This window comes from Eptesicus fuscus, chromosome 8, assembly GCF_027574615.1.
Source record: "Eptesicus fuscus isolate TK198812 chromosome 8, DD_ASM_mEF_20220401, whole genome shotgun sequence".
Taxonomy (NCBI): domain Eukaryota; kingdom Metazoa; phylum Chordata; class Mammalia; order Chiroptera; family Vespertilionidae; genus Eptesicus; species Eptesicus fuscus.
This window is the reverse complement of record NC_072480.1, coordinates 76,477,372-76,501,998: the sequence shown is the minus strand read 5'-3', so window position 1 is coordinate 76,501,998 and position 24,627 is coordinate 76,477,372. Positions and strand designations below refer to the sequence as shown.

Sequence of the window (24,627 nt, the reverse complement as noted above, 5' to 3'; positions counted from 1 at the left end):
TCTCCATACGCCCCCAGCCTGGCTGTGGCTCCCCTAAGTGCCAGAACCACTGGAATGATTTCAATGTACAAAATACACACACAACACTGAGTGCCCTGCTAGAAAAAAGGTAAACAGTCTTAGGAAAAAACTAAACATTCAATTAAAAGGTTGTTTGGTGCTTTTGCAGGTACATTGTTCATCACCCTGTCATCTGCAAGCTTTTCTTTCATTTATTCTTGTCTTCTATCCAAAGCATGTTAGCCGTCATTATTAAAGCTGGTGATTGTCAGTGCAGGGTGGTTCTTGGGAACAGCTGTGCTGTGTGGGAGGGTCACCTTCTTCCACTGTTTTCCGTGGCAGCGCTGCCAGAGCACTTCTCCTGTGGGGGGCGGAGGGCCCGTTTGGAAGTGTAAGTCTCGTTTCTCCTGCTGGTGTAACACTCCAAGCAGGGTTTCACAGTCGGCCCTCTCCAGGACCTATTCAGGACCGAGCAGTCCTTTTCAGACTTGAATGTGCACAGGGTTGATATAAGTAGGTCTTTGCACCCACCCACCAGAATCTTAAAAGTTTCTACAGAGGCCTTCACTGGGCTCCATCGCGCGTGCCATCCAGATGGTCTCAGCAGCACCTACTCTCTCAAGGCTGTGTCCTGGCGGTTTCTAGTGTGTGGAAGGCAAGGGGAAAGCACATTCCAGGGACAGAGGAGGGGGTGAGGAGCATCTGATTGCCTGGGTCCAGCTCCAAGGTCAGCAGAGGTCACAGCCTCTTTTTTTTTTTTCTTCCTTTTTTTTTAAAATATATTTTATTGATTTTTTACAGAGAGGAAGGGAGAGGGATAGAAAGTTAGAAACATGGATGAGAGAGAAACATGGATCAGCTGCCTCCTGCACACACCCTACTGGGGATGTGCCCGCAACCGAGGTACATGCCCTTGACCAGAATCGAACCTGGGACCTTTCAGTCCGCAGGCTGACGCTCTATCCACTGAGCCAAACCGGTTTTGGCGAGGTCACAGCCTCTTGAGATCCTCCTTTCACAGGCAGACGGGTGGGATTTCAGTAGAGGAAGTCATTCTGGGAGTCGTGTCCCTCACTGGCCAGAGCACCCTCTTCCCACACCATTCAATCCCACACTCTCAGTCACAAATCTTTCATATCCTACCCACTTCCCTTAATTTATACTTTTGTCATCTTTTACCTAGATCAGTGGTCTTATGACTTTTTAAACCATTCACCTTATCAGTACTATTTGAGGAGACAGATATTCCACAGTATATATACAATTCTTCATATAAAATGTATTGCATGTCCTACTATCAATACAGCATGAAAAAATGCTGACCATCATTAGTCATTAAGGAAGTAGAGTGGAAGTCAAAACCACTTATTAGGGTGGCTATGACTGTTTTAAATCTTTTTATTTACAAAAGGAAAATAATGCGTTGGTGTGGATCTGGAGAAATTAGAACTCTCATGCATTGCTGGTTGGGGTGTAAAATGAAGCAGCTACTTTGGAAAACAGTTTGGTGGTTCAGCAAATGATTAAACATAGAGTTAACATGTGACCCAGCAATTTCACTCCCACTTAGAGATCAAGAGAATAAAAACATACACCCACACAAAACTCTTACACAAATGTTCCTGGCAGCATTATTCATAACAGCCAAAGGTGGGACTGGCCATCCGCTGATAAATGGATGAATAAAATGGGATCTACCCTACAATATGGGTGGACCATGAAAACATTATGCCAAGTGAAAGAAGCTGGTTGCAAAAGACATACTGAGATCCCATTCAAAAAGAATCTCTTTTAGGGAAACTTAAAGTGCCATAAAATTAAATTGAGGTGCTATTTGCACAACCCTGCGAAGATGCTAAAAGCAGTGACTGATGCACTTTAAATGAGTAAACTGGATGGCACGGAATTATGTCTCAACGCTGATTTTTAAAATTCTCCCCCAGGATCTTCTTGCCTCGGATGCACACACCCACTCTGGAAAACTCTGGCAGCTATTCCTGTAACCACTTGAGTTCTCTCTTACTCTAATCTTGCTTCTCTCCAATCCATCCTCCTCAGTTCTGGCTAAAATAAGTTTCGTATCATGTCACTTACCCTTAACTGGCTCACTTTGCCAACAAGATGCAGCCCAAACTCTGTCATGGCCTTAGGTCATGACTTCATTTCTCCAAAATAAATTTTATATTCATTTCTCAGAGGTCTATATCTAATGTACATTAAATATTCAATAAAACAATTAATTAAATCATATTGAAATTATGCTGAAGCTCACTAAACACTGTTCAACTGCAGGGGTGGGGAACATCGGGCCTGAGGGCAGTGTAAGGCCCTGGGAATCATTTGGTCTGGCCCTGCCAAGGCATTAGGGGCGAGTTAATTAAATGTTTGACCACATATAGCAGGCTAATTTTTATGTTGATAATTTTGTGTGGCCCGTGAGTGATGTTATAAATATATAAATGCCGTTGGCAGAAAAAAGGTTCCCCACCCCTGGTTTAAGGTCTTTAAAACTGTTTTAAACATGAAATGATGAAACAAAATCTTTCTGCTGTTTACTTTCGCAATAGCCCCCTTCAAAATGACTCAGAGGCCGATGTTCTTTATTCTAAATTCCATACAGCGGCGGTTTGAGGGGCTGCAGTGCTTAGCAATTTGGCTGGTAAACTGCCTAGCAGACTCCTAGGAATGTCATTACCTCTGAATCATCTTCCTGTTTAAAACAGCCGAGGCAACAGTGTGAGCCCTCCTGCCTTTACCTTCCCGTTTTAAAAATGCTCCATTTATTCAGCCACTGTTGACTGAGGGCCTACACATTGGGTACCATCTTAGGTACATGGGCATTATCCAAGTAGCTAAGGCAGGGGTCTTGACTCTCAGCTAACGAGGTATGTGTTCATGTTAGGCAGGTAGTATCTGTAAGCCAAAAACGGTGCTGCGTATTCTGTCCCTGCCCAGCAGTGTACTAGACACTGGAGGATTTGAGAGAGGGATTTGAGAAAAGTAACCTTTTCTGCCTTTAAAGAGCTGTAATCCCTGAAGGAAATAAGATTCACACATAAATCGGAGACTAGTTTGCAGTGCGCATGTGGTATAGGCATGAAGTGCTGTGGTGAGGAGGAGCGTGAGATCTGGAGGAGCGCTGTTCTTGAGTGGGATTCGGAGAAAGGACCTTTGTACAGCCCGCATGTGTGAGAACCATGGGAGAGAGGGCACATTGGGACCCAGGGAGCTTACGCAGTTTTGAAAGCTGAGGTCGGCATCGATACATTAAGAAATGGAAGGATTCCAGTCTTGTTTGCAGCAGCCCTTCGGATTTAAGAAGGTTGCTCCGAGGCGAGTTTATGAGTTGGGTGAAGGGGTGGCTGCCCACTGTCCTTACCTCTGTGCCTCTCAGAGGAAGAGGTTAGAAGGGGCGATGGCAGGTCCTTTCACCTTAGAATTCCGAAGGTTCTGTGTTCCACAGTTGGGGGAGAGGGGAGGTGGATGGCAGGAACCGTGGCTTTTCCAGAACCCAGCACCATGCCTGCGCATAGTAGGTGTTCAGTGAGTGTTGTGGACGGGTGACTCTTCTCCTCCCCCGGCTCTTTCTGCCTTCTCTCTCTCGTCCTCGCTGTTCCTCTTCCTCTTACACATGCATTTCTGTATCGTCATTGCCTTTTATTTCTCACAGCTTTTCTTTCATCCTCTTCTCCATGAGGGGTAATAAGTCTTAGGTTTTGTCTAGAAGGATAGAGAGCTAATTTCTGAGCCTTGTAGTGGTGGCTAGAACCCTGGGTTGTGCATCAGAATTAGCCCTTGATTCACTTCAAGCTCTTGAACATCCACTTGCCTGGCCCCATCCCCTCATGTGTTAGAAATACTTTCTTCACAGAGATGAATTAGAGCTCAGTATTTTAAAACAAAAAAAGAAATTTTCCTCAAAGTACTATATAAGTAAGAAAAAGTTAAATCTTAGGTGATGTCATCTGAAACTAGCCTTTTAGATAACATTTCATTGTATATGTTATCATAGGTCTTACCAGTTACATCTACTGACATATAACCATGGTCCTTTCTCTTGCATCTGTTATTTAACGCCACTCCTTAAGTGATCCCCTCCTAACTTCGAACCGTTTCCATGAGTGCATGCCACTTCCTTTCCCTGCGCCCTCCCTTTAACTCGGTCAGATGTGTTTCTGTGCCTTCCCTGAAGTCCCTTCTGTTAGCATCGTCTCTGAGAGCAGCATATTTGCTCCCGCACTTAATCATCAGGGCAGAGACAAAAGGGAGGAAAACAGCAGGGCTGCTACTTGGTCTTTCTCCATCGTGTCTGTTAAAATTTCATTGTCCCGAGTCTGAGAATGCAGCACGCCTCCACGGCCGCTGCCTTTCTCCTCCGTTTCCTCCATCAGTCTGTGTACCTCCTTTACCGCGGGTTGGAGCATTGGAATCATTGGCATCGTCTACTTACCTATGCCCATAAGAGACACCTAGTATTTTTATTTCACTGGTCAAAATGGACAGATTAAAAAATGCAGTTTTAAAATGCTTTTATTTTGAAATTATTTCCTTAATTCTTGCACATGAAGGCAGTGAAGTAGAAGTTAAGCATTACAGATTGAATTTCAACCTTCCTTCAACTCGTTTCCATAAAAATATAGCCCAAATGACTAACATTTTATACTGCTATAGAAATAGTCAGGTTTATAAACCATAGCTTAATAACAATGAATAAATCCTAGTAAACTGTGGTTTGGGTAGGAAAATGATGAGTATAATATGCTTTGCATAGTGTTGTCTTGGCATGTATTCCTCATTAAAATTAGTAGAAATTGGGATTTATTAAAGATGGAGAAACCTAGTTCTAAAGCTTTTGGAAGATGCAAACATCTAAAAGAATATTTCAAAGAGATCAACCAAAGAACTTGTGTGCATATATGTATAACCCATGGACATAGACAGTAGTGTAGTGAAGGTCTGCGGGGGGAGGAGACAGGGAAGGGGGAGCCTAGGAGGAGGGATAAATGGGGGAAAAGGGGGACATATGGAATACTTTCAACAATAAAGATTTTATTAAAAAAATAAAAGAATATTCACACAGAGGCTAAGTCCAAAACTACAGAGAATTTTGTAAATTCTTTTAACAAGTTACATAAAATCTTATTTGAAAAGAAAGTTAGTATTTGGATTCTAATCATTTTATTAACCAAAAAAAGGAAATAATTCATTTTCTTAAAATAAACGACAAATCACTATGCTTTACAAATCTGGACCCAATAGAAACATGGGTCCAATATTTCAGCAGCCAGTCACAGAAGAGGAAACCCAGGAAACATGGAACCATGTGCTTCCTCCCTGTGATCAGGGAAATGCAAATTCAGGTTATAATGGCTAATCATTTCATACTCAGGAAATTAGCAAAGATTGTGCAGGTGTGATATAAAATATTGGCAAGAATGTAGAGCAGTGGGACTTCCAAACTTCCTGTGGAAATGGAAACCAGTGGGGACACTTGGAACACAGGTTAGGGTCATCTTAAAGATGTGCATATTCTGAAATCCAGAAATGCCACCTCTTGGTGATTACATTATAGGAAAATCCTTGCTTGTATTCATTAGGCAACATGTTTAATGCACTATCACTTATAATAGCCTCAGGAAAACGGAAAACAATCTAAATATCCTTCAGTGAAATTGTAGTTTGTCCTACAGTGGAATACTATACTGTGGATAAAAGGAGGGAAGTAAAACTTATATGTGAACAAATTTCAAAAACATGTCAATGAAAAAACAAGTTACAAAAGGAAGCTTATTAAATATAAAAACCTAAAGAACAAATTCTTTTTTTATGGTATAGGAATAGCATAGAAAAGGAATAAGGTGAGTAGATAAATATAGGACGTTTCAATTATTTTTATAATTTATTTGTTAAACTGGGTGTTAGATACATGAGTGTTCTTCATATGTCATTCAATATGACTTTTTTATACCTGAGACATTTTATTAAACAAAAAAAACCTCATTTTTTTATTTTTCAAAATGGTCTAGTCACCAAATATCTTTTGCCAATAATTCTATTAAATAATTTATATGTCACAGTAAATATACAAAGGAAAATTACTTTGAAATAAGATAGCTATTAATACATTCTTCTTAGTCATCTCTGGCTGCCAGAACAAAGTACCACAGACTGGGCGGCTTAAATGACAGAATTTTTTTTTTTTTTTTGTCACAGTCCCGGAGACTGGAAGTCCCCAATCAAGGTGCCAACAGGGTGTGGTGAGGGAGCTCCCTGTGGGTTGCAGTCGCCCCTTTGTTCTGTGTCCTCACGGAGCCTTTTCTGGTGCCTGGGCCCAGAGAGTGTGCTGTTGGTGGCGTCTCTTCTTACACGGACTCTAGTCCTATTGCATCAGGGCCCTGCTCTTATGACCTCACTTACCTTAATTGGTTCCTCAGAAGCCCCATCTACAGATACAGCCACACTGGGCTTCAACATATGAATTTTGGAGGAACACAAACATTCAGTCCATTACATAGTCTATAGTCTCCTTGGAGAAAGATGAATGAGAAGTTGTAAATAAAAGCTACCTGAAACATTTTTCATTTGTGTTCAGTATTACTAGTGTACAAATGACAGGGTTGAAGATATAGACCCCTTTCTAATATCTCAAAATAGGTCCCCCCCCCCCATTCTTTCTGGGACTTCTCTAGGTGTTTTGTTTGGGTTAGTTGGTATTTAAAAATAAGTCTTATCATCTTTGAATCACTCTGCTATTCCTGCCACCTCTGTTGTTCATTTTCTAATCATGTTCTCTGCTTTTTATTTTTTACTAGGGGCCCAGTGCATGAAATTGGTGCACTGGGGAGAGGTCCCTCAGCCCAGCCTGCCCCCTCTCACATACTGGGAACCCTCAGGGGATGTCCTACTGATGGCTTAGGCCCACTCCCTGTTGGGAGCGGACCTAAGCCGCAGTCTGGCCTCTCTTTGCTTGAGGCAACCGGGCTGATCAGGGGAAGGCACCAGCCCCATCACCCCACTGCTGCAGCCACTGCCAGTCACCGCAGCCGCCAAGGTGTTTTCATCAACACGGACTCCAGTCCCTTCACCATGAAAAAATGACAACTTTCTTTAGACATTTTCAAGATGTGTCTTTCATAGGATATGACATTTCTTTATTTTTCTTTTTATCCTCACCTGAGAATATGTTTCCATTGATTTTTTTCCCCCCTTCCCTCCAATCCTAGGCTCGGTCCCTGCCCCCCGCCCCTCCCATCGCAGGCTTGGCCCCTTCCCAAGCCCCTCTAATCGCAGGCTCGGTTCCCCAACCCCCCTCCCTCCCCGCCTCTCCGATGGCTGGCTGGGAGTGACCTGGGTGCTAAGGAGGTTCCCAGGACCCAGGTATGTATGCAAATTAACCTCCATCTTTGTTGGGTTAATTTGCATACTCACTCTGATTGGCTGTGGGCGTAGTGGAGGTATGGTCAATTTACATGTTTCACTATTATTAGGTAAGATGTTTTAATATATTTTTATTTCAGAGAGGTGAGAGAAATAAAAACATCAATGATGAGAGAGAATCATTGATTGGCTGCCTCCTACATGCCCTCCACTGGGGATTGAGCCTGAAACCCCACATATGCCCTGACCAGGAATCAAACCGTGACCTCCTGGTTCGTAGGTCGACACTCAACTGCTGAGCCACAACAGCGGGGCATTCTCTGCTTTCTAAAATGTTTCATTGTTCTCTTCTATTTTGATGGTTTTTAACTTGGATTTTTTCACCCTTGTTTGGCTTTTAGAACGTGCATGATAACAAATCCTGAAGACATTATACATGACTCTTATAATTTCTTAATATCTTTTTAAATTTACAATGATGCCATATAATCTTAATTAGTGTCAATAATTATTCCTTTTTGGTAGTCTTTTTAATTATTCCACTCATCTAGAATAAAACGTTTATATTTTGAAATTATGTTTAACCAGCTCCCTTTCATTTGCTTTCATCCATTTCTTACTGTACATGTGAAATTTATACTCAACAAGAATTTGGATCATTACATGTGAAAGTGGAATAGTAAACAAAGCAGTCGTGCAATTATAGGAATGCAAGAGAATTCCGATCTCTTTGTTTTATTTTTTTAAATGCTGCTAGAGGGTTTGATAGTGTCTCTTGTTAGGTAGCTTATTGCTAAGGTGATATAAATGGTCCCCCTAGAATGGAAAGTCTTTGACATCGGATCAGTCATGTTGCATTGTCACGTGATGCCTGCAATAGCACTGTTCGGGCAGTAACCACTCTATAGGTACATTTTAACTGAGTAACTACTTTGGATCAATAAAATTGAAGGACATCAGAACATGTACTACTTTGGAGAGAAGAGGCACAGATTGTGACATTTTTTAGAATATTACCTGGTAGCTTTCGGAGAGTTACTTCGTAGTGGCTTTGCTTATTTCGGATAGGTTCCTCGGGCACTGTGACAGGTGGAGAAACCAGCAGTGTTGCTGAGTGGCCCTGCAGTGGAGAAGCCACACTGTGTGGCACTCGGGACAGGCACCTACCTGCTTGGCGGTGCTTTGTGGTTAGAGTATCACAGGAGGCAGTGTCTCAGCTCTGTGACAGTCACACCTGATAAAGCCTCTGAAAGCCTTTTGTTTTGTGACAGGGCCTGGGGAGAGAGGCTGGCCTCAGTTGCCATTTTGCCAAAGGTACCTGGGAACCGGCCACTGGCTTGAGAGAGGTGGTAAGATGCTGCAGCCGAGGCTCACAGGACGGTTTCAGTGAATTAAAGTCATTCATCAGAAGGGATTTCTTTACTGATTTATTTTCAGACATTAAATGGCTTCCTATTTCCTGCAGGAGGAACAGCTGAAGTCACATGAGAGCAAGCTGAAGCAGATTACCACCGAGCTGGCCGAGCACCGCTCGTACCCCCCGGACAAGAAGGTGAAGGCCAAGGAGATAGATGAGTACAAGCTGAAAGATCACTACCTGGAGTTTGAGGTGTGTTGGACCCGAGTGTAATAAAAGCCTGTGCCTGAGTTGTTTTATGATTTTTCCACGAGGCATTGTTTTTTACAGTGACTGTAACTGGGACGTGTGCCTCACCCGCTCTAACTTGGGAGCTCAGGCATGGTCTGGGTCTCGTGGCTCTTTGTGTTTATGATTCTATTTAAGCCTCAAACAAACATCAAAGATAACTGTCAGTCTGTGTGTCTGGAAGGGCCTGCTGTGAGGAGAGACCGCAGCAGTAGATGGGCATGCTGGGGTGGGCGGCTGCTTTCTATGTTTCTGTGTCTTTCAAGAGAGTTGAGTCAAAAGAAAGCACAGTAGGGAAACTGAGATACAGGGTGGCATGAAGCATCAGCTTTCTCCTGCCGTCAGGCAGCACCAATGCTCTTCCTCCCCGACTCAGTGCCCTTCAGGCGGAGACTGGCAATGTGGCACATCCCTGCACATCCATGTTCTATAGCCAGTGTGGTTATTAAACTCTGGAGGGTGGGACATTTGAAAGCAGTATATACAGTAAATGTTACTTTTGGCTAAATTTTCTCCCAAATTAAACAGTGTCAGGTTGTGCAGGATCAACCTCTAACTCTTCCTTCAGCTGCCACTTTTCAACATTCAGTGTCTTTTTCCCCCCATTTTTTTTTTCTGTTGGGTGTGCTGAATCTATCTTTAGCTATTCATTTTCACTGTAGCTGTAGTTGACTTTATTTCTCATCATTCATCTTCATTCCCAGCTTTTCATCCTGTTTTCCTCCTTGGGCTTAGAACTTAGACTCACCTGAGCATCCTCCTCCGGGTTCTTGCAGTCCCCCAGACCTAATCGGGACCAGGTCCAGCTGCCTCCGCAGCATCTTACGCGTCATTTCCTCACCGTTGTTGGTGTGCATCCTCCACTCAAGTCCTAGGTCATTCATCTCTCACCTGAACCTGGCCGCTGTGCCTAACTGTCTCTCTGCAGCTCGTCCTATATACATCTGATGGTTTGTTTTTTTTCCTGAGGCTCAATCCACATGACGGCATTCCTCTGTCAACAGCTGCCCTAGATTGTTCTCCTAGATCTCCCCCCATAATTTGCCTTCTCAATATAGTCTCAGTCCTTTTTGTTTTTAATTTATTTTTCAGTTACAGTTGACAAGCAGTATTATATTAGTCTCAGGTGTGCAGCATAGTGGTTAGACATTGACATAAATTACAAAGTGATTACCCCAATAAGTCTAGTACCCATCTGGCATCATACATAGTTATTACAATATTATTTACTACTAGAGGCCCAGTGCATGAAAATTCGTGCACTCGGGGGGGTGGGGGGGAGTCTCTCAGCCCAGCCTGCACGCTCTCATAATCTGCGACCCTTCAGGTAGGGTCCAGTCCCATCGCAGCATGGCTCTGGTTCCCGGAGCCTGCTGGCCGGGGGTAGGGACCCAGAGGCCAGTCCAATGGCAGCATGGCTTCGTTCCCACAGCTCCCTCCCTCTCTCCTGCCGCCAAGCTGTGGGCGGCCGGGACCCACGACTGACTCCCGCCATGCTGGCTGGGACCCTAGCCTGGTGTTCGGTCATCTGTCCATTAGTTTAGGTCATGACGGACCCTGGCTCTTTATATATTAGGATATTTTCTATGCTGTGCTTTAGATCCCTGTGATTATTTTTATAACTGGCAATTTGTATTCCTTAATCCCTTCGCCTTTTCTGCCTACTCCCTAGACTCACTCCCATCTGGCAACCATCAGTCTGTTCTTTGTATCTATGAGTTTGTTTCTATTTTGTTTGCTTTTTTTTTTTTTTTTTTTTTTTGCTTTTTAGAGTCCACATATAAGTGCCATCATTCAGTATTTGTCTTTCTCTGGTTTATTTCACTTACATAATACCCTCTAGGTTCATCCATGTTGTCACAATGGCAAGTTTTCATTCTTTTTTTTAGGGCTGAGTAGTAATATTCCACTATATAAATGTACCACATCACATCTTCTTTATCCACTTGTCTACTGATGGACACTGAGGTTATTTCACATCTTGGCTGTTGTAAGCAACACTGCAGTGAACATAGGGAATGCATATGTCTTTTCAAATTAGTGTTTTCTGTTTCTTCAAATTCCCTCCAGGAGGGAATTGCTGGGTCATATGGTAGTTCCATTTTTAATTTTTTGAGGAACCTCCATACTGTTTTCCATAGTGGCTGCACTGATTTACAGTCCCACCAGCAGTGCACAAGGGTTCCCTCTTCTCCACATCCTTGCCAACACTTGTTTATTGATTTCAAAGCCCCAGTCCTTAATCTGAGAGGATTTGGGCTCCTTCCGTCTTTCCACAACATCCGGTCTTTCCTCAACAGCATCCACGTCTACCAGTCACATTTCTGCCCACTCTCTCCAGCACACTCTTATGCCTTTGTTCATCTACTTTATTCTGCCCCAAATGCCCCTCCCCTCATCTCCATTTCAGAAAGTCTCACTATCTTTCAGATGCAGCCCACATCCCTCCTGTGAAAAGCCTGCTCCCAGCTTGCAAGTGGGTTTATTACTCTGTCATAGTCCCACCACAGCTGGCCTCTGTTCCAGTTATTTCACTGTCATCTGTAGTGGATTCCATACCTCCCCTGCCCAGGCCCGTGAGCCTTTCGAGAGCAGGGACCGCTTTGCTCTGTGCTTGCATATTGAATTGAACAGGATTTCATGGAAGATTAAAAAGTCTTTTCCTGAGTTATAAAATGTTTGTTATAAAATGTGCCCTTGGATTCACCGTGGACCCGTGTGCTAGTTTTCTTCATGGCCGGCAAGTCCTTTCAGTAAACGTAAAAGTTTATTCGCACAAACTGTTGGAAGCCTTACCAACAAAACACTTGAACAAGTATTTTCTAAAAAAATAAACAAAACTCTGAGCAGCTCATCTTTCCCTGGGCTTGTTCATTCCTGGGAAAAGGAGTTCTCAAAAAGCAATCATAGTCTTCACACTTCTAGAATGGCTTTCAGCTGGGGGGCCTCTTGGTTTCACACATGCTAATTAAATTTCCCAACACCTCCATCCCTGGCTTCCAGCCCTCCTCACCTTGCCTGGTGCCCTTGACCGAAGGCTGAGAGCTGCCCCCAGGAGGTGGGGACGGCCACAGACCAGGGAAAGGTTGCCACTGTAGAAGCACTTCCTGCTCTGAAATCTGCTCTCTGAACAGGTAACCCAGCAGGAGCCAGCATTTTCATCTCCTAACCTGAACTTAGAGCACGCTTTGTGGGGACAAGTCTTGCTTTCATCAATGTTGGCATTCCAAAGCCCTTGGCTCATTAAATCAGACTCCTGTGCTAGTGTCGGGCGTGTGGATTGTCTGTCAGGCCGCCTAACCTGTGTACCAGGAAGGAGGAAGGGTACCTCACTTTATAGATGTTACCTGAAAAGGTTTTTGTAAAAGTAATTGCTTTTTAAAACTGCATCGTTATTTTTCACTCATATAAAATAGTAGTGCATCTTGTGGGGGTCCCCTTTGCTATGATTTCAGGCACCAGATTCTGCCCTGTGTGTTTGCTGGTGGAGACCCTTTGCTTGGCATTAAGCACCCTGCTGTACAGGCCACATCCCTGAGCAGCCACTCCCTTCCCTCACGGGCGTGGGAGGTATTGACCATTGTCTTCCTTTGGTCACTGCTGTAGCTTCTAGAGCATGGGGTGAGTGCTCAGGACATATTGTGGAATGAAGGAATGGAACGGAATTATTGTGTGTAAAAGATAACATCGCCTGAAGTGGTTCTCTCAGAACGCTGAGTAGCTCCCCTGAAAACAAGTCTGAAGGGCAGCCCAGGACGACAGCAGTGCCTGCACTTCAGTGGGAACCTCCTGGGCAGTGACAGCAGGGGAGCTTTAACCTGTCTGTGGCCTTGTCACCAAGGAAGGATCCCAGGCAGGAATGAGCTCTCACCCATTCCTGCAGTCAGGGCCACCCTGTGGGTTCAGAGGCGTTCTTACAGTTTTCACATCTTGGTAAGGAAAAGTGCTCTTCTTTTGTTAGAACCATGGTTGGCAAACTGCGGCTCGCGAGCCACATGCAGCTCTTTGGCCCCTTGAGTGTGGCTCTTCCACAAAATACCACGGCCTGGGCGAGTCTGTTTTGAAGAAGTGGCATTAGAAGAAGTTTAAGTTTAAAAAATTTGGCTCTCAAAAGAAATTTCAATTGTTGTACTGTTGATAATTGGCTCTGTTGACTAATGAGTTTGCCAACCACTGTGTTAGAACATTAAGCTGTTAGTAATAACACTGGGAGTTGCACCTGACTTTTTGCATTTCAGTTTTTTATTTCCCAAACAGTTCTTCGTGGTAGCCAAAGTCACAGCTCTTTCTATGCCTTAGAAATTCTTAAAAAAAAAAAAAAAAAAAAACCCTGACTGTCAATAAAAAATTAGAAATTATGGTAAACAGGTAGGTTTAGGCTTTATTTTTAAGTCTACAAAAATTCTTTAGAGAGCCAGGAGGTTTCCATCTATCTTAGCCTGAGCCTGTTCGAAAGAGATTCAAAAAGCAGCAATGGGCTACAATTGTCTAAATGCATGCGTCTCTCCTTGTTACCTAAGGGGGTTGTTTTGTTTTTGACTGAATTGATTCCCTCAAGTTATGGCTGTTACTTTTTTAGAAGAGTTCACTTGGAACCTAATCTCACTTTTGAAGCAGTTGTTAGGCATCACAAGTCTATATTACTAGTACACACACCATCATTTCCCAACTTCAAAAAGAAAATATCCAAAATCGCTTCATTTCATTATATTAATGTATTTCTACTTTATCCCGCTCCAATTTCACTTGAAGATGTTTGAATTGATCTCCATGCTTCTGGTGCATTTGGAAATGTATCCATAAGTGGGCTGGATGGATAGTTTATATGGGATGCAAAATCTCTGGGAAACGCCTGGGCCCTTAGAGAAACAGCCCCATTAAAGAAATTCCCGTGATAGCACTGAAGTTGGTCCAGGGATTTGGCTAGATGTTTCTTCAGCTTTAGAAACAACAGCTTTAGAAAGTGAAGATGGTGTTTACTCCAGGATGTTTCTGATGTAACATTTAAGGTGTTTTCAGTGGCTTTGTTATCGACGGAAGTAGAGTTCACTTCCCTGATGGCTCAGATGCAGAATAAAGTCCCCTAGCAAAGGGCTAGAATTCACCCGTGTCTGCTCGTGAATTGCGACCTGGAGTAGTATATGCTTATTATGGCTTAAGACAGGACCCACACCAACCACATGGCTAGGAAACTCAATTTTAGGAACAACAAATGTCCACTGTAACAAAACATGTAAATGTCTTAGGGCTGAATATTTTAAATCTAGAAAATCTAGGACATTCTTGAGGCATGAGGCATCTTTTTCTGACTTTCTAATTTTTGGTGGCATGTAAAATGGCATGATTCCTTCTGAAACTGACATACTCGAGAATAAGAGCACAGTCTGTGCAGCATCATTAGGGAAACTCAAAACAGCTCATCTCTAGAAGTGCACGTAATATACATTGCTCGTTGTAAAACCTCAGTTTTACTGTGGGTTGTTTGTTGCTGGGTGGGTGGTCTGATGTGGTGTGTTTTTTTTAACAAATTCTCTAGTTGTGGTCTTAACCCTGTTTCCCCAGATTGCTCATTTGTTATTTGTCCACTGCAGATGAGTGATTTTCACACCATGGACCACTTTTCCTCTCATAGGAGCCCTCCAAGGCTTATCTCAATACAAAGCCAGCTGTCACAAGGCAAATCCGCCTCTGAAACAAAATGATCTCGCTATTAATTTATAAGTGGCTTTGATCATAAAAGCACAGAGATAGCAGTTATTACCCTCTTACTCCCTGGTGAAAGCAAGGGAGAAATTCCATTAACTTACTTAAAGAAGATTAGAAGCAAGTCTCGGTCTTCGCAACTGAATCTAGCCAGGAACCCAGTGCCATCCCCTTTATAGAAAACATCACAAAGTTATTAAATGCCTGAGTCTGAGAAGCTAAGATATTGCAGGTTAATAGAATTCTTGGGGATATTTAAGAATTTTTTTAGTGGGATGCTAAGTAGTATAATTATGAGTCAAAAGCTAGAGACCTAAGATCAGCAGTTGTCCAAGCTCAAGTCCAGTTTGTAATAGAGACATAATTCTTGCATTGCTATTTGGAATTGCATTTGGTAAGATATGATGAAAGAAGACTAAGAAGCTCTGAATTTTAATCTGTAAATGATGACATGTGCTTTTGAAAGGAGGAGAAGCTTAGCAATAGGACCCTTTGAATCGCATTTTTAATAAATGTTTGAAAAGAACTAGGGCCCTAGTTCTTTTCAGAAGACAGAATAAACAGCCAGTCATGTGACTTGAAATGACTCCCTGTCCCTAAGTCCCTCCTTATGCCTGGAATGTCTGCTGTGAGGAGGGTCACCACTTCGAGTTAAGGTATTGTCTGCAGGCAAAGGGCCAATACTTGAGTAATAAATTAGTAAAATCGGGAAATGACACCTGGGACTTAGGAGGACTTTTTTGTCTAATCCTTGATGTGTTTATTACATGGTTACCCTCTCTGGGCCTCAGTTTTGGGGTATCAAATTGGGATGGGATTGGGTGAACTAACCTAGAAGGTCCCTTCCAACATTATATGTATTTTTGAGGAGAGTGACATGTTAACACCAATTAGAGTATTAAAGTAACTCACCCTCACGCTAAGGGTGTTAAACACAGAAAAGGAATATTTCAAATTGGGAGATGTCAGGGGATCTAGGCCAACACTACCCAACAGAGATACAGTGCAAACCACATGTATAATTTTAAATTTTCTAGTACCTGCAGCTACATTTAAAAACTTAAAGAAAACTGGTGGAACTAATTGTAATATAAATACAGCACATCAAAAATAATATCATTCCAACATGTAATCAGTATAAGATATTAAGATATTTCACACTCATTTTTTCCTACATTGTCCAAATTGAGCGAACACTTGGCACTCATGGCGTGTCTCAATGCAGACTGGCCACATTTCCCATGCTCCGCAGCCGGATGAAGCTAGGGGCTGCTGTATTAGCCGGCCTGTGTGCAGACCACGCAGTCTGCTTAACAGCCAGTCCGGGGTGAAGAGGCCTGGTAGCAGCCTGGGTGCAGGTTCTATGCTTACTTTAATGGATAGGAGCCGAGCGGATATGATATGCTGGTGGTGTGCGCCTACAAGGTTTGCGGGTGGTGTCCCCTCTGATTTAGCAGCACCTGTGCTGTGCCAGCTGTTTACTATTTTGATGATTACTTCTGGGTGGAAATACACTGAAGAGGAGTCACACCTGGTGTGAGTGACATGCTCACCTGTGACCTCGTAGCTTCTTCCTCTCAGTAGCTTGTGAGCTAGGAGGACCTACATTTCCCTCACCAAGAGCGTTCCCATGTAAACAATGAGTAGCCTCCTCCCCAGCCCCCTTAGACTTTGTGGTACATGACCCGCCCATCTGTTAGCTGCCGAATGCTTTCCTGGGCTAACTCTGGAATCAGAACAATGAAAGGATAGCCTTTTTGGTGTGTTGGGGTTTTTGTTTTTGTTTTTTTTTTTTTACAAGAGTACGCATCTCTCTCTAAACTACATTAGGTTTCTTCTTACTATTTTCTCAAAGAATCTGTATGCTTTGATCTAAGAGTTTTAAAAACTTTGTTTGCTTACGTACCTGATCTGAGATGAAGGCTTTTTGAGGGGAGCAGACTATTGAGGTTCTTTCGGGCTTTCTAGTTCAGAATTACTCAGTAGATTCACAATGAAAACTTAAGATGTTTTCAGGAATATTTTCTCTGAAAATATTAGACCAAAAAACATCATATGCAAGCCAAGCAATGTTTGCTATAAGAACGCCAGTGCAGCATTCATTGGAAGACTAGAAATTGGTTCCCGTGTGTCATATAGACTTTCTGAGGAGCATTCGACAACTTGTTTACTTAGTTCCTCCTTGAGACATGCATTTGAGAGCAAGATATATGGAAGAAGACACAATAGTGATCACACACACTAGGAATTGTGCAGGGTGCTTTCATCCCGAACTTGCTCTGGCCTTTGACAACATTGTAAATAAAATAGGTAAACCAGGGCTATTTCCTTTCAATGCCCTACCCCCACCTTGTGGTTCACCATTCCCTCCAGGAATCAGTAGTGTGTCCTCTTCCATATAGCTTGCTTCCAAGTAGCTCTCCCCGTCCTAGAGAATCCCAAAAAGTTTGCAGCTGAAAGTGGCCGCGTCCCCTCATTCGCACATGTAGCACCTGAGGCCTGGAGGGAGGGAGGTCCGGTTGCTCAGTGTCTGACTCCACAGCTTGGAAGATCCTTTACCACACAGGAGAAAATTGGACACAGAACTGGTAAGATGCTAGCTTATGGGACCTCCTACGGGAAGGGACATTCGAATTGGGAATGCGGAAGGTGTAGAAGTACTTTAAACTCATCTTGGGGATGAAATGCCATGGGAGATCAGTGGGGAAGGCAGCTTAGAGCAAAGGTCCTTCAAAGCCTCCTGAAATCCTACTTGACAGATGACCTCAAAAGACTACCCGTATCCCTTCCTGCCTGCCATTGACCTTTCTGGAGCTGTGAGTCTGACAGACAGGCTGCCGTGAAGAAGTTCGGGAACATGCCTCTGAGGGACGTGTGTAGGACTTTAGAGAATTCCAGTGCAATCAGAAGCATAAACAAGTATAAGCTGAAATATTAGGAGCATGACCTGTATAAAAACGTTGTCAAAATGCACTGAAATTTTGCTTTAGATGTGAGGTCCCTAAGGAAAAGTTCAATGAGAGACAACATATCCCACAAGAGCTCAAGTTAGCCTTTTGTCAGATAAGTCGTGTTTCTCGACTCAAATTACTCTCTGGGTATATAGAAACTTAATGTCATATCCCTGTGTTTCAAAGGACTTTTTTTTCCTCCATTTTACTGAATAGCAAAATTTTTAATGCCATTAATCCAATCAGGGTGATTTTTTTTTATAAGATAGTTTTATACTAGGCTGTTGTCAAAACCCTCCCACAAGGCCATGCTGGGTGGGGCCGTTAGGAACTGGGGTGACCGGAGCCCTCAGTTGGTGGGTCTGAACTGGACAGTTCATTTCTTGACGTTTCCACCCAGAAAACAAAATGTGTATCTTTTCTAAGTGAGTTTTGTGGACTTTTAAATTCAGAATTTGGGTTTCCTTTTTTAAAAGAAAAATATCTGGGTACTGAAACAGACTGGCTTTATCGAAAGGATTTTGAGAGCTAGATAAACAAAGAAAAGAATGAGAGGTAGCAGTGTTTTAAAAATTACTTCTTGAATCAGGAAGACTGTCCTTAACAGCACAAGTGCTGTTCTCGGGTGGACCCTGGGGAAGGCAGTAGCAGGACCAGGGATGGGGGAGGGCCATCCATGGCCTTTGAGCTCTGCTTTCTCTCTGGGGCAGTGGATTGGCCTGAGTTATCCTCTGGCAAACATTGGGTGCCATAGGGACAGGGGCAGGGGCAACAGAATGGACACACTGACGCTCTCAAACAGTGGTTCTCAGCCTTCCTAATGCCACGACCCTGTAATACAGTTCCTCATGTTGTGGTGACCCCCGACCATAAAATTATTTTCGTTGTTACTTCATAACTGTAATTTTGCTACTATTATGAATCGTAATGTAAATATCTGATATGCAGGATGTCTTAGACAACCCCTGTGAAAGGGTCGTTCTACCCCCAAAGGGGTCTCGACCCACAGGTTGAGAACCGCTGCTCTCAAAACATTTCCTACAAACCCAGTCCTTTTTGTCTGGATCACAGCTTTTTGACCTCTTCTGCTTGTATTATTATAAGAAGTGAGTTTTTTATTTTAAAGTTGTTTTTTTTTTTTCTCATTGAAGTCACAAAATTTATTTAGAGAGCAATAGAGCCAAAAGGTAGAATGAAACAAAGGCATTGAATCCACACTTCCTAAGGTTTTCCAGAAAGCCACAAATACAAACCAGGCGAACCAAAAATGTGTGTATCTGCTGTATTTAGGCAGTGGGTTACCTTTGCATGCTGAAGACTGATATGGAAGTAGGAGGGAAAATAGGGAAAAAACTTTACTTTTTTTAGATAAGAATTTAAAGGAAACTCTGTTTTGAATGTAATTACTTTCATAAGTTCACAGGTAGTGATCAAGGCGAAAGTCTATGCAAATCAATTCTGCCATCATCCCCCACAGAATGCAAACACAGTCTTTATTTAAATAAGCAGTTACTTCAAGAGCTCCTTCTTGTTTTGTTTGCTTGTCTTTATTTTGTTTCTTTGTTTTCCAGCACAGAGATCTAGGAGCAAAAGATGTTTTGCTACGTACATGACATTATTCGTTTCTTCCCATTTCATTCTAAGATGGCCTTTCCCCTGCCCTGGTGAGAAAGGAAAATGTCAGGAGGAAATGTATTCAGGATGGGACTGTGGAGCTGTGAGGTCTGAATGCAGATGACAGCACTGTGTTACAAGTGGCAGCTCAGCTTTATTTTCATTCAGGTGGTTACTGTCGTATTCATAGAGGTCAAAAGGAGATAGCATTCCATCAAATAAAATAAAAAATAGTATGCAGGGCTCAAGAGAAAAGAAACTGCTCAGTCAGGTGCATGTACATTTATGTGTGGATATGATTAAATTTCTTTTCAAATAACATCGATAGGTGTGATTTTTTTTTTAAGCAGACAATTAACATTCAACCCAAGCAGCAGCTTGCTTGGCCTTGGTCGTGGTGTTTTATTCCTCCCTAGTTAGCTACGCTACTAGTGACCAAGGATATAGTTTTCTACGTATCTGAGAAGTATTTTTACAAGTAATTGAAGACCAGCTTAATAAATTAATATAGCAAAAAAGTGTAAGGACGTTACAGAGGGGAGAAAGACCTTACTTTAGTAGATAAAGAAGCCATTAAACACTGGAATTGTCTTTGGCTCTTGGTCACAGAAGGCCTCATGAAAAGAGCAAATCTTAAGAAGGAAATTAAGGCAGAGAGTTTTGCTGAGAGGACAAAACCACAAAAACAATATTCAGATACTTATCTGCAGAGCGTAGCTGCTGGACTGGAATTTGGTAAAAGCCCACCTCAAGGTTTTTTTCTGATAGTGGAATTGGATCAGGCAGTCATCCTGTTAGAAATCTATTCACACTATTGGAGAATTTCTGAGGAAGAACGCTGAGCATACAGCACTGACATTTTTAAGAATTGATCTGAAAATGAATCGGCAAGAGACTAAGACAAAATCTTTAATAACCTAACCAAAGGCAGCAAATTGTCCCTGAGGCACGTCTTATTCTCAAACCCTCTGTGCCCTTCTTAATGAAAGACACACACTTGAAAGGGCTCCATAATGAAGACTAACGATTTAGGAAAACGAGTCGATGCCGTACTCATTAGTTAGTGCAGTGCCCGAACCACGCCACCTGGCCCCAAAGCTAGCCCTTTCACCGCCACATGCATCTCCCAGATTCACTTCTTATATCCCATCACATTTTTAATCGTATCCGGAGCTGTGCTAATTCTTGCATAGTGTGATTACTCTGTGGCATGAAACTATATTTATTAAAACATTCAGGTGTTTTCATTTCTTCTTACCTTTCTACCTTCTGATTATGAATAATATTGTCAGAAAAGAATACAAAACTTTAATGTTATTGTTTACTTGTTAGTGTCAGCAGCAGGTTCCTTTCTACATTAATACTGATGAGGCTGCTACTCTCCAACCCAGGGAGCCTAGAACCTTAGGTTAGTGTTGAAGTATTTACCATGCTCCTGGTACATTGCATGTAAATTACATGTAAGAATGATCAGGCCAAGGAATTAAGCTATAGCTATAAATAACCATTGACAGATTTTTATCTCTTTAATGAATGCTTTGTTATAAGGTTAAATTTAGAGGCTGCGCTTCATGTATGAATGACATCTAGTTACTGTCCAAATGAAGATCCAACATAGCCCATATACCGTGGTCCAGTTACTCTGTTTTTAAGCTGAACGTGGAAAATAATATTTGGTCTTCATTTACTGCTACGTAAGAGATACTCAGAACACATATATCTGTTTTGTTAACCTCAAAAGCATGGTATAAACTACTTTTCTTTCTGTGTGGAGAGAGCCCGGTCTTAAGCACAGCAGCCTGCCCCTCACTCGGTGCAGCTGTGCTGGGTTGGCCGTGTGCGGCGTCTGGACCGTCACGGTCAGGTGGATGTGGACGTGGGAGGATACAGACAAGTCTTTGCTGGGTGGTGGCTCGTGAGCCTCAGTAGTGCCTCACAGGGTCAGACTGTGGTGATTTTGTGGGAAACATGGGAATGGTGGTACACTGAAGAGTAAGTGTCCCCAGAGATTACTGACTTGGGAACTCATCAGGCATCTACCTCTACATCTATCTATATTCCCGTTGCTCGTCAGGGCTTCATGGAAGCTGTTTCTTTACTCAGAGGCAATATTTGGGGGTGGGAGAGATTTACATGTTTAGATGGGTCTGTAATCCGGGAAGGCATGGCTGAAACCAGTATCCACTGAATGGTTCTCAAAGATATGTTTAGCTAAAGTATTTTGAAGAGGCATTTGGTTTGGTTTCAGAAAATGGTAAAAAGCAAAGCTATGTTACTGGGTTTCATAGCCTCAGTCCCTGTAAGCCATTGTAACTCAGAAATGGGGCACAGCCCCTGGGACGTTCGTGAACCCACTGCAGTCTCCCCGACCTTAATTCTCTCAACAACGGCCACGCACCCCTCGTTTTCTGGCCCCCTCCCACCTTTCCTTTGCTTTGCCTTTTCTTCTCATCTGACTTATTTTGACTAGAATCTATCAAATCAAGAATCTGAGATCCTTCTGTAATTTGCAATATATATAATAGTTCTAAATAGTGACTCAGATAGAAACTTTTTAAAAAGTGCCAATTAGAGTTAGAGGGGAAAACATTCTCTGCTGTGTTCTTTTCAGTTATTCATACAAAAAGATGCCCAGCGACAAGAGAATCGGGAACTATTTAAGGTGTAGTGACTACTCAACAAATCATTGATGGAAAAGGTTTTCAGAATGAGAAAAGTATCAGAAAATAATTTGAAGTTTGGCAGGAAACCCAGAGCACCTTCTGGAAAGTGTTGTGGTCTCATAGGGGACTAGAAAGTCGAGTCCCCATAGACAGAGTCCTCCAGTTGAGTCGTTGTAGAGTTACAGGGACCATAGCCAAGCCAGGTTCAAGCAACACCTAGGTCATGTGAGGGAAGTTCAAGTGGGTACAGGCAGCACGGAGCCATCAGAGCCATCCAGTCCCCCAAAATCAGGAAGTTACAGCTCCTCCCACTTACACCCTTCTTGTGGTTGAGTGTTCAGGAAGCACGATTCCTCCATCTGACAGCCAGTAACTCCGAGTCGGCGTCCTTTCAGAAGGCAGAGCAAACTTGAACTAAAGCTCTGTCTTCATTTCTCCTCTAAACGAGTGAATCCATCGGTCCCCTGGGGCTGTTGCCTACTTTGGGGAATGAAGTCAAGTCTTCAGCAGCCAGGCGTGCGCTCCGGGTAGTTAATGCGCCGGGTGGGCTGCACGCGTGCGTTTGTGAACAGTGTGTTGACAACAGTTCCTCTCTGATTTCCCCTCCAGCAAACCCGGTATGAAACGTACATCGGCATTCTGAAAGAAGGAGGCAAGAAGCTCCTGGGCAACAACGGCAGCGAGGCCCCAGGACTGAAGAAGTCGCATTCGAGTCCTTCGCTGAACCCAGATTCATCTCCGGTCACTGCCAAAGTCAAGCGCAACGTGTCAGAGCGGAAAGACCACCGACCTGAAACACCCAGCATTAAGCAAAAAGTTACTTAGAATCCATCTGCGGCCAGGATGGGGCTGGTCATGGAGCAAAATAGAGTTTTTCAAGATCTTTCTGGTAAATCCGTGAATATATTTAAAAAAACAACAACAACAATAGTCTGTGACTAAATGGTGCATTAGTAACCTTTTCTATTGTATATTTTTGTTCGTTTCTGTACAGATTGTCTCTTTGCTCTTGATTTCTTTGCTTTGACGATTTTTGCCACTTGATAACTAATGCACCTTTTTGTGAGGGGAAGGGGGTCATGATTTCAGATTGAATTGTGTATCATTTCTCCCTTGGTTTCCTCGTTTGCACTCTCTCAGTTGTTTTATGTATTCTCAAACCAACTGTTACACTTTTTTTTTAAGGTGAAAAAAAATTGAATCCATTGTGAACCACTTTACTGGACAAACTTAGTTTAGTCAGTTCCAGCCAGACTTAACGTAAACCTTCATATGTGAATTCTTGCCAGTCACAGAGGTGGCATTGCGCACTCACAGAACTTGGCCTCAAAATTCCAGTTCGGGAATCAGTGCCCCATGCTGACGCAGCTGTGCGGGCACCTCAGCACTTGTCTTTGGGGTCTGACCCTGCCGGAAGCAGGGAGAGGGGTGCGGAGATAGCGGAACTGGAGAACTTATAAAGCGTGCTGGAGTGTTGAGTCCATTTCAGCCAAGCAAGGGAAGAGGAGGTGGGACCTTTTTGCTACTGAAGGTTAAGGAAAGATGACACCAGGTTCATTTTGTTCTCTAAAGAAGCATGACAATGATCAACTCGGGAGCGGCAGCAGGAGGCAGGTGTTCACGCTGCACTGTTACCTTACTCCCACGGGGTCTAGACCAGGAGTCCAGAACCATCTCTGTTGTCATCACCCTGTCATCCAGGAGTTTAAACATGTGTAGGCAGCTGTTGTGTCCTGGTTGTAAGAACATCAGGGTCTTAAGCAAAACAAGTAAGAGAGGAACAGGGAGCTGCAGGTTTCCAGCATGGAATCCTGAGTCTTTAAAGTCAACCTGAGAGGAATAAATAGTCTGAATGGACAGTGGTTGGAAAAGTGAGGAATCTGCCGGTTGCATATACCGAGTAACTTAGTTTATTCATATCTTAGTCTCTTTGATAGTCACTTCTCTTTGCTCCTACTGAACTTTCTCCTAAGAATAAAGATTTTATTTTAAATCCTTTCTATCTACTCAAAATAGTTCTATTGACCTTGAAGTCATAAGCTTGTTTCCGTGACGGTCCCTGTGGAATTCAGGGCGATAAAAAGAACATTCTCTTATATAGGAACAGATAGGAGTGAAAATTGAGCCCACCGTGAGTTAGAACTTTCTGATTTTGAAACTTTGTGATTCTTAAAGCTGTAATCTCCACAACTTCAGAACTGGAGGAGTCACTTTGAATGCTCTTTTTCCCTCCCACAGAAAATTGCTCTAGTTCTACTCAGTGTATTAGTTAACGGTACTATGACCAAAGAATCGGGGACTCTGCATGCGTAGGATGGTTCCAGGGAGTTAGAGAAAGCCTGCTCTTAAACCGTGGCCGTTTCTAGTGGCATTAATCACACGATTATTTATTCACGTTTACTTTCTGCCTATATAAATGTTCGTAGTTGATGGTGCCCAGATAAGAGTAACCCCTCGCTAAGGTTATTGCCGCTTGTTTTGTGATAAGTACTTTGCCACGCCTTTGGAAAACTCACTCTCACCTTCTATCTTGTGTAGATAAAGGCAATGGCAATTTATGTTTCAGAACCAAGAAACAAATAGGATAGTTACCAATATGGCTCGTAGATCTGATTCATTTCTCTTGCTTCTGAGTTCAAGATTCCCACAAGGAAATCGTCTTTCTTCCTAGAAT

General features: G+C 42.9%; 1 protein-coding gene across 3 annotated transcripts in view; it reads left to right on the top strand.

Moving 5' to 3' along the window:
- PSD3 (pleckstrin and Sec7 domain containing 3) overlaps positions 1-23,951 on the top strand; it is a 264,762-nt gene extending 240,811 nt beyond the window's left edge. For all 3 annotated transcript variants that reach the window (XM_054719991.1, XM_054719993.1, XM_054719992.1), the window contains 2 exons: positions 8,843-8,986; positions 22,563-23,951. In XM_054719991.1, coding sequence (XP_054575966.1) covers positions 8,843-8,986; positions 22,563-22,778 — 360 coding nt within the window. In that variant the 3' untranslated portion in view covers positions 22,779-23,951. The remainder of the gene's footprint in view (positions 1-8,842; positions 8,987-22,562) is intronic.
- The last annotated feature ends 676 nt before the right edge of the window (positions 23,952-24,627 follow it).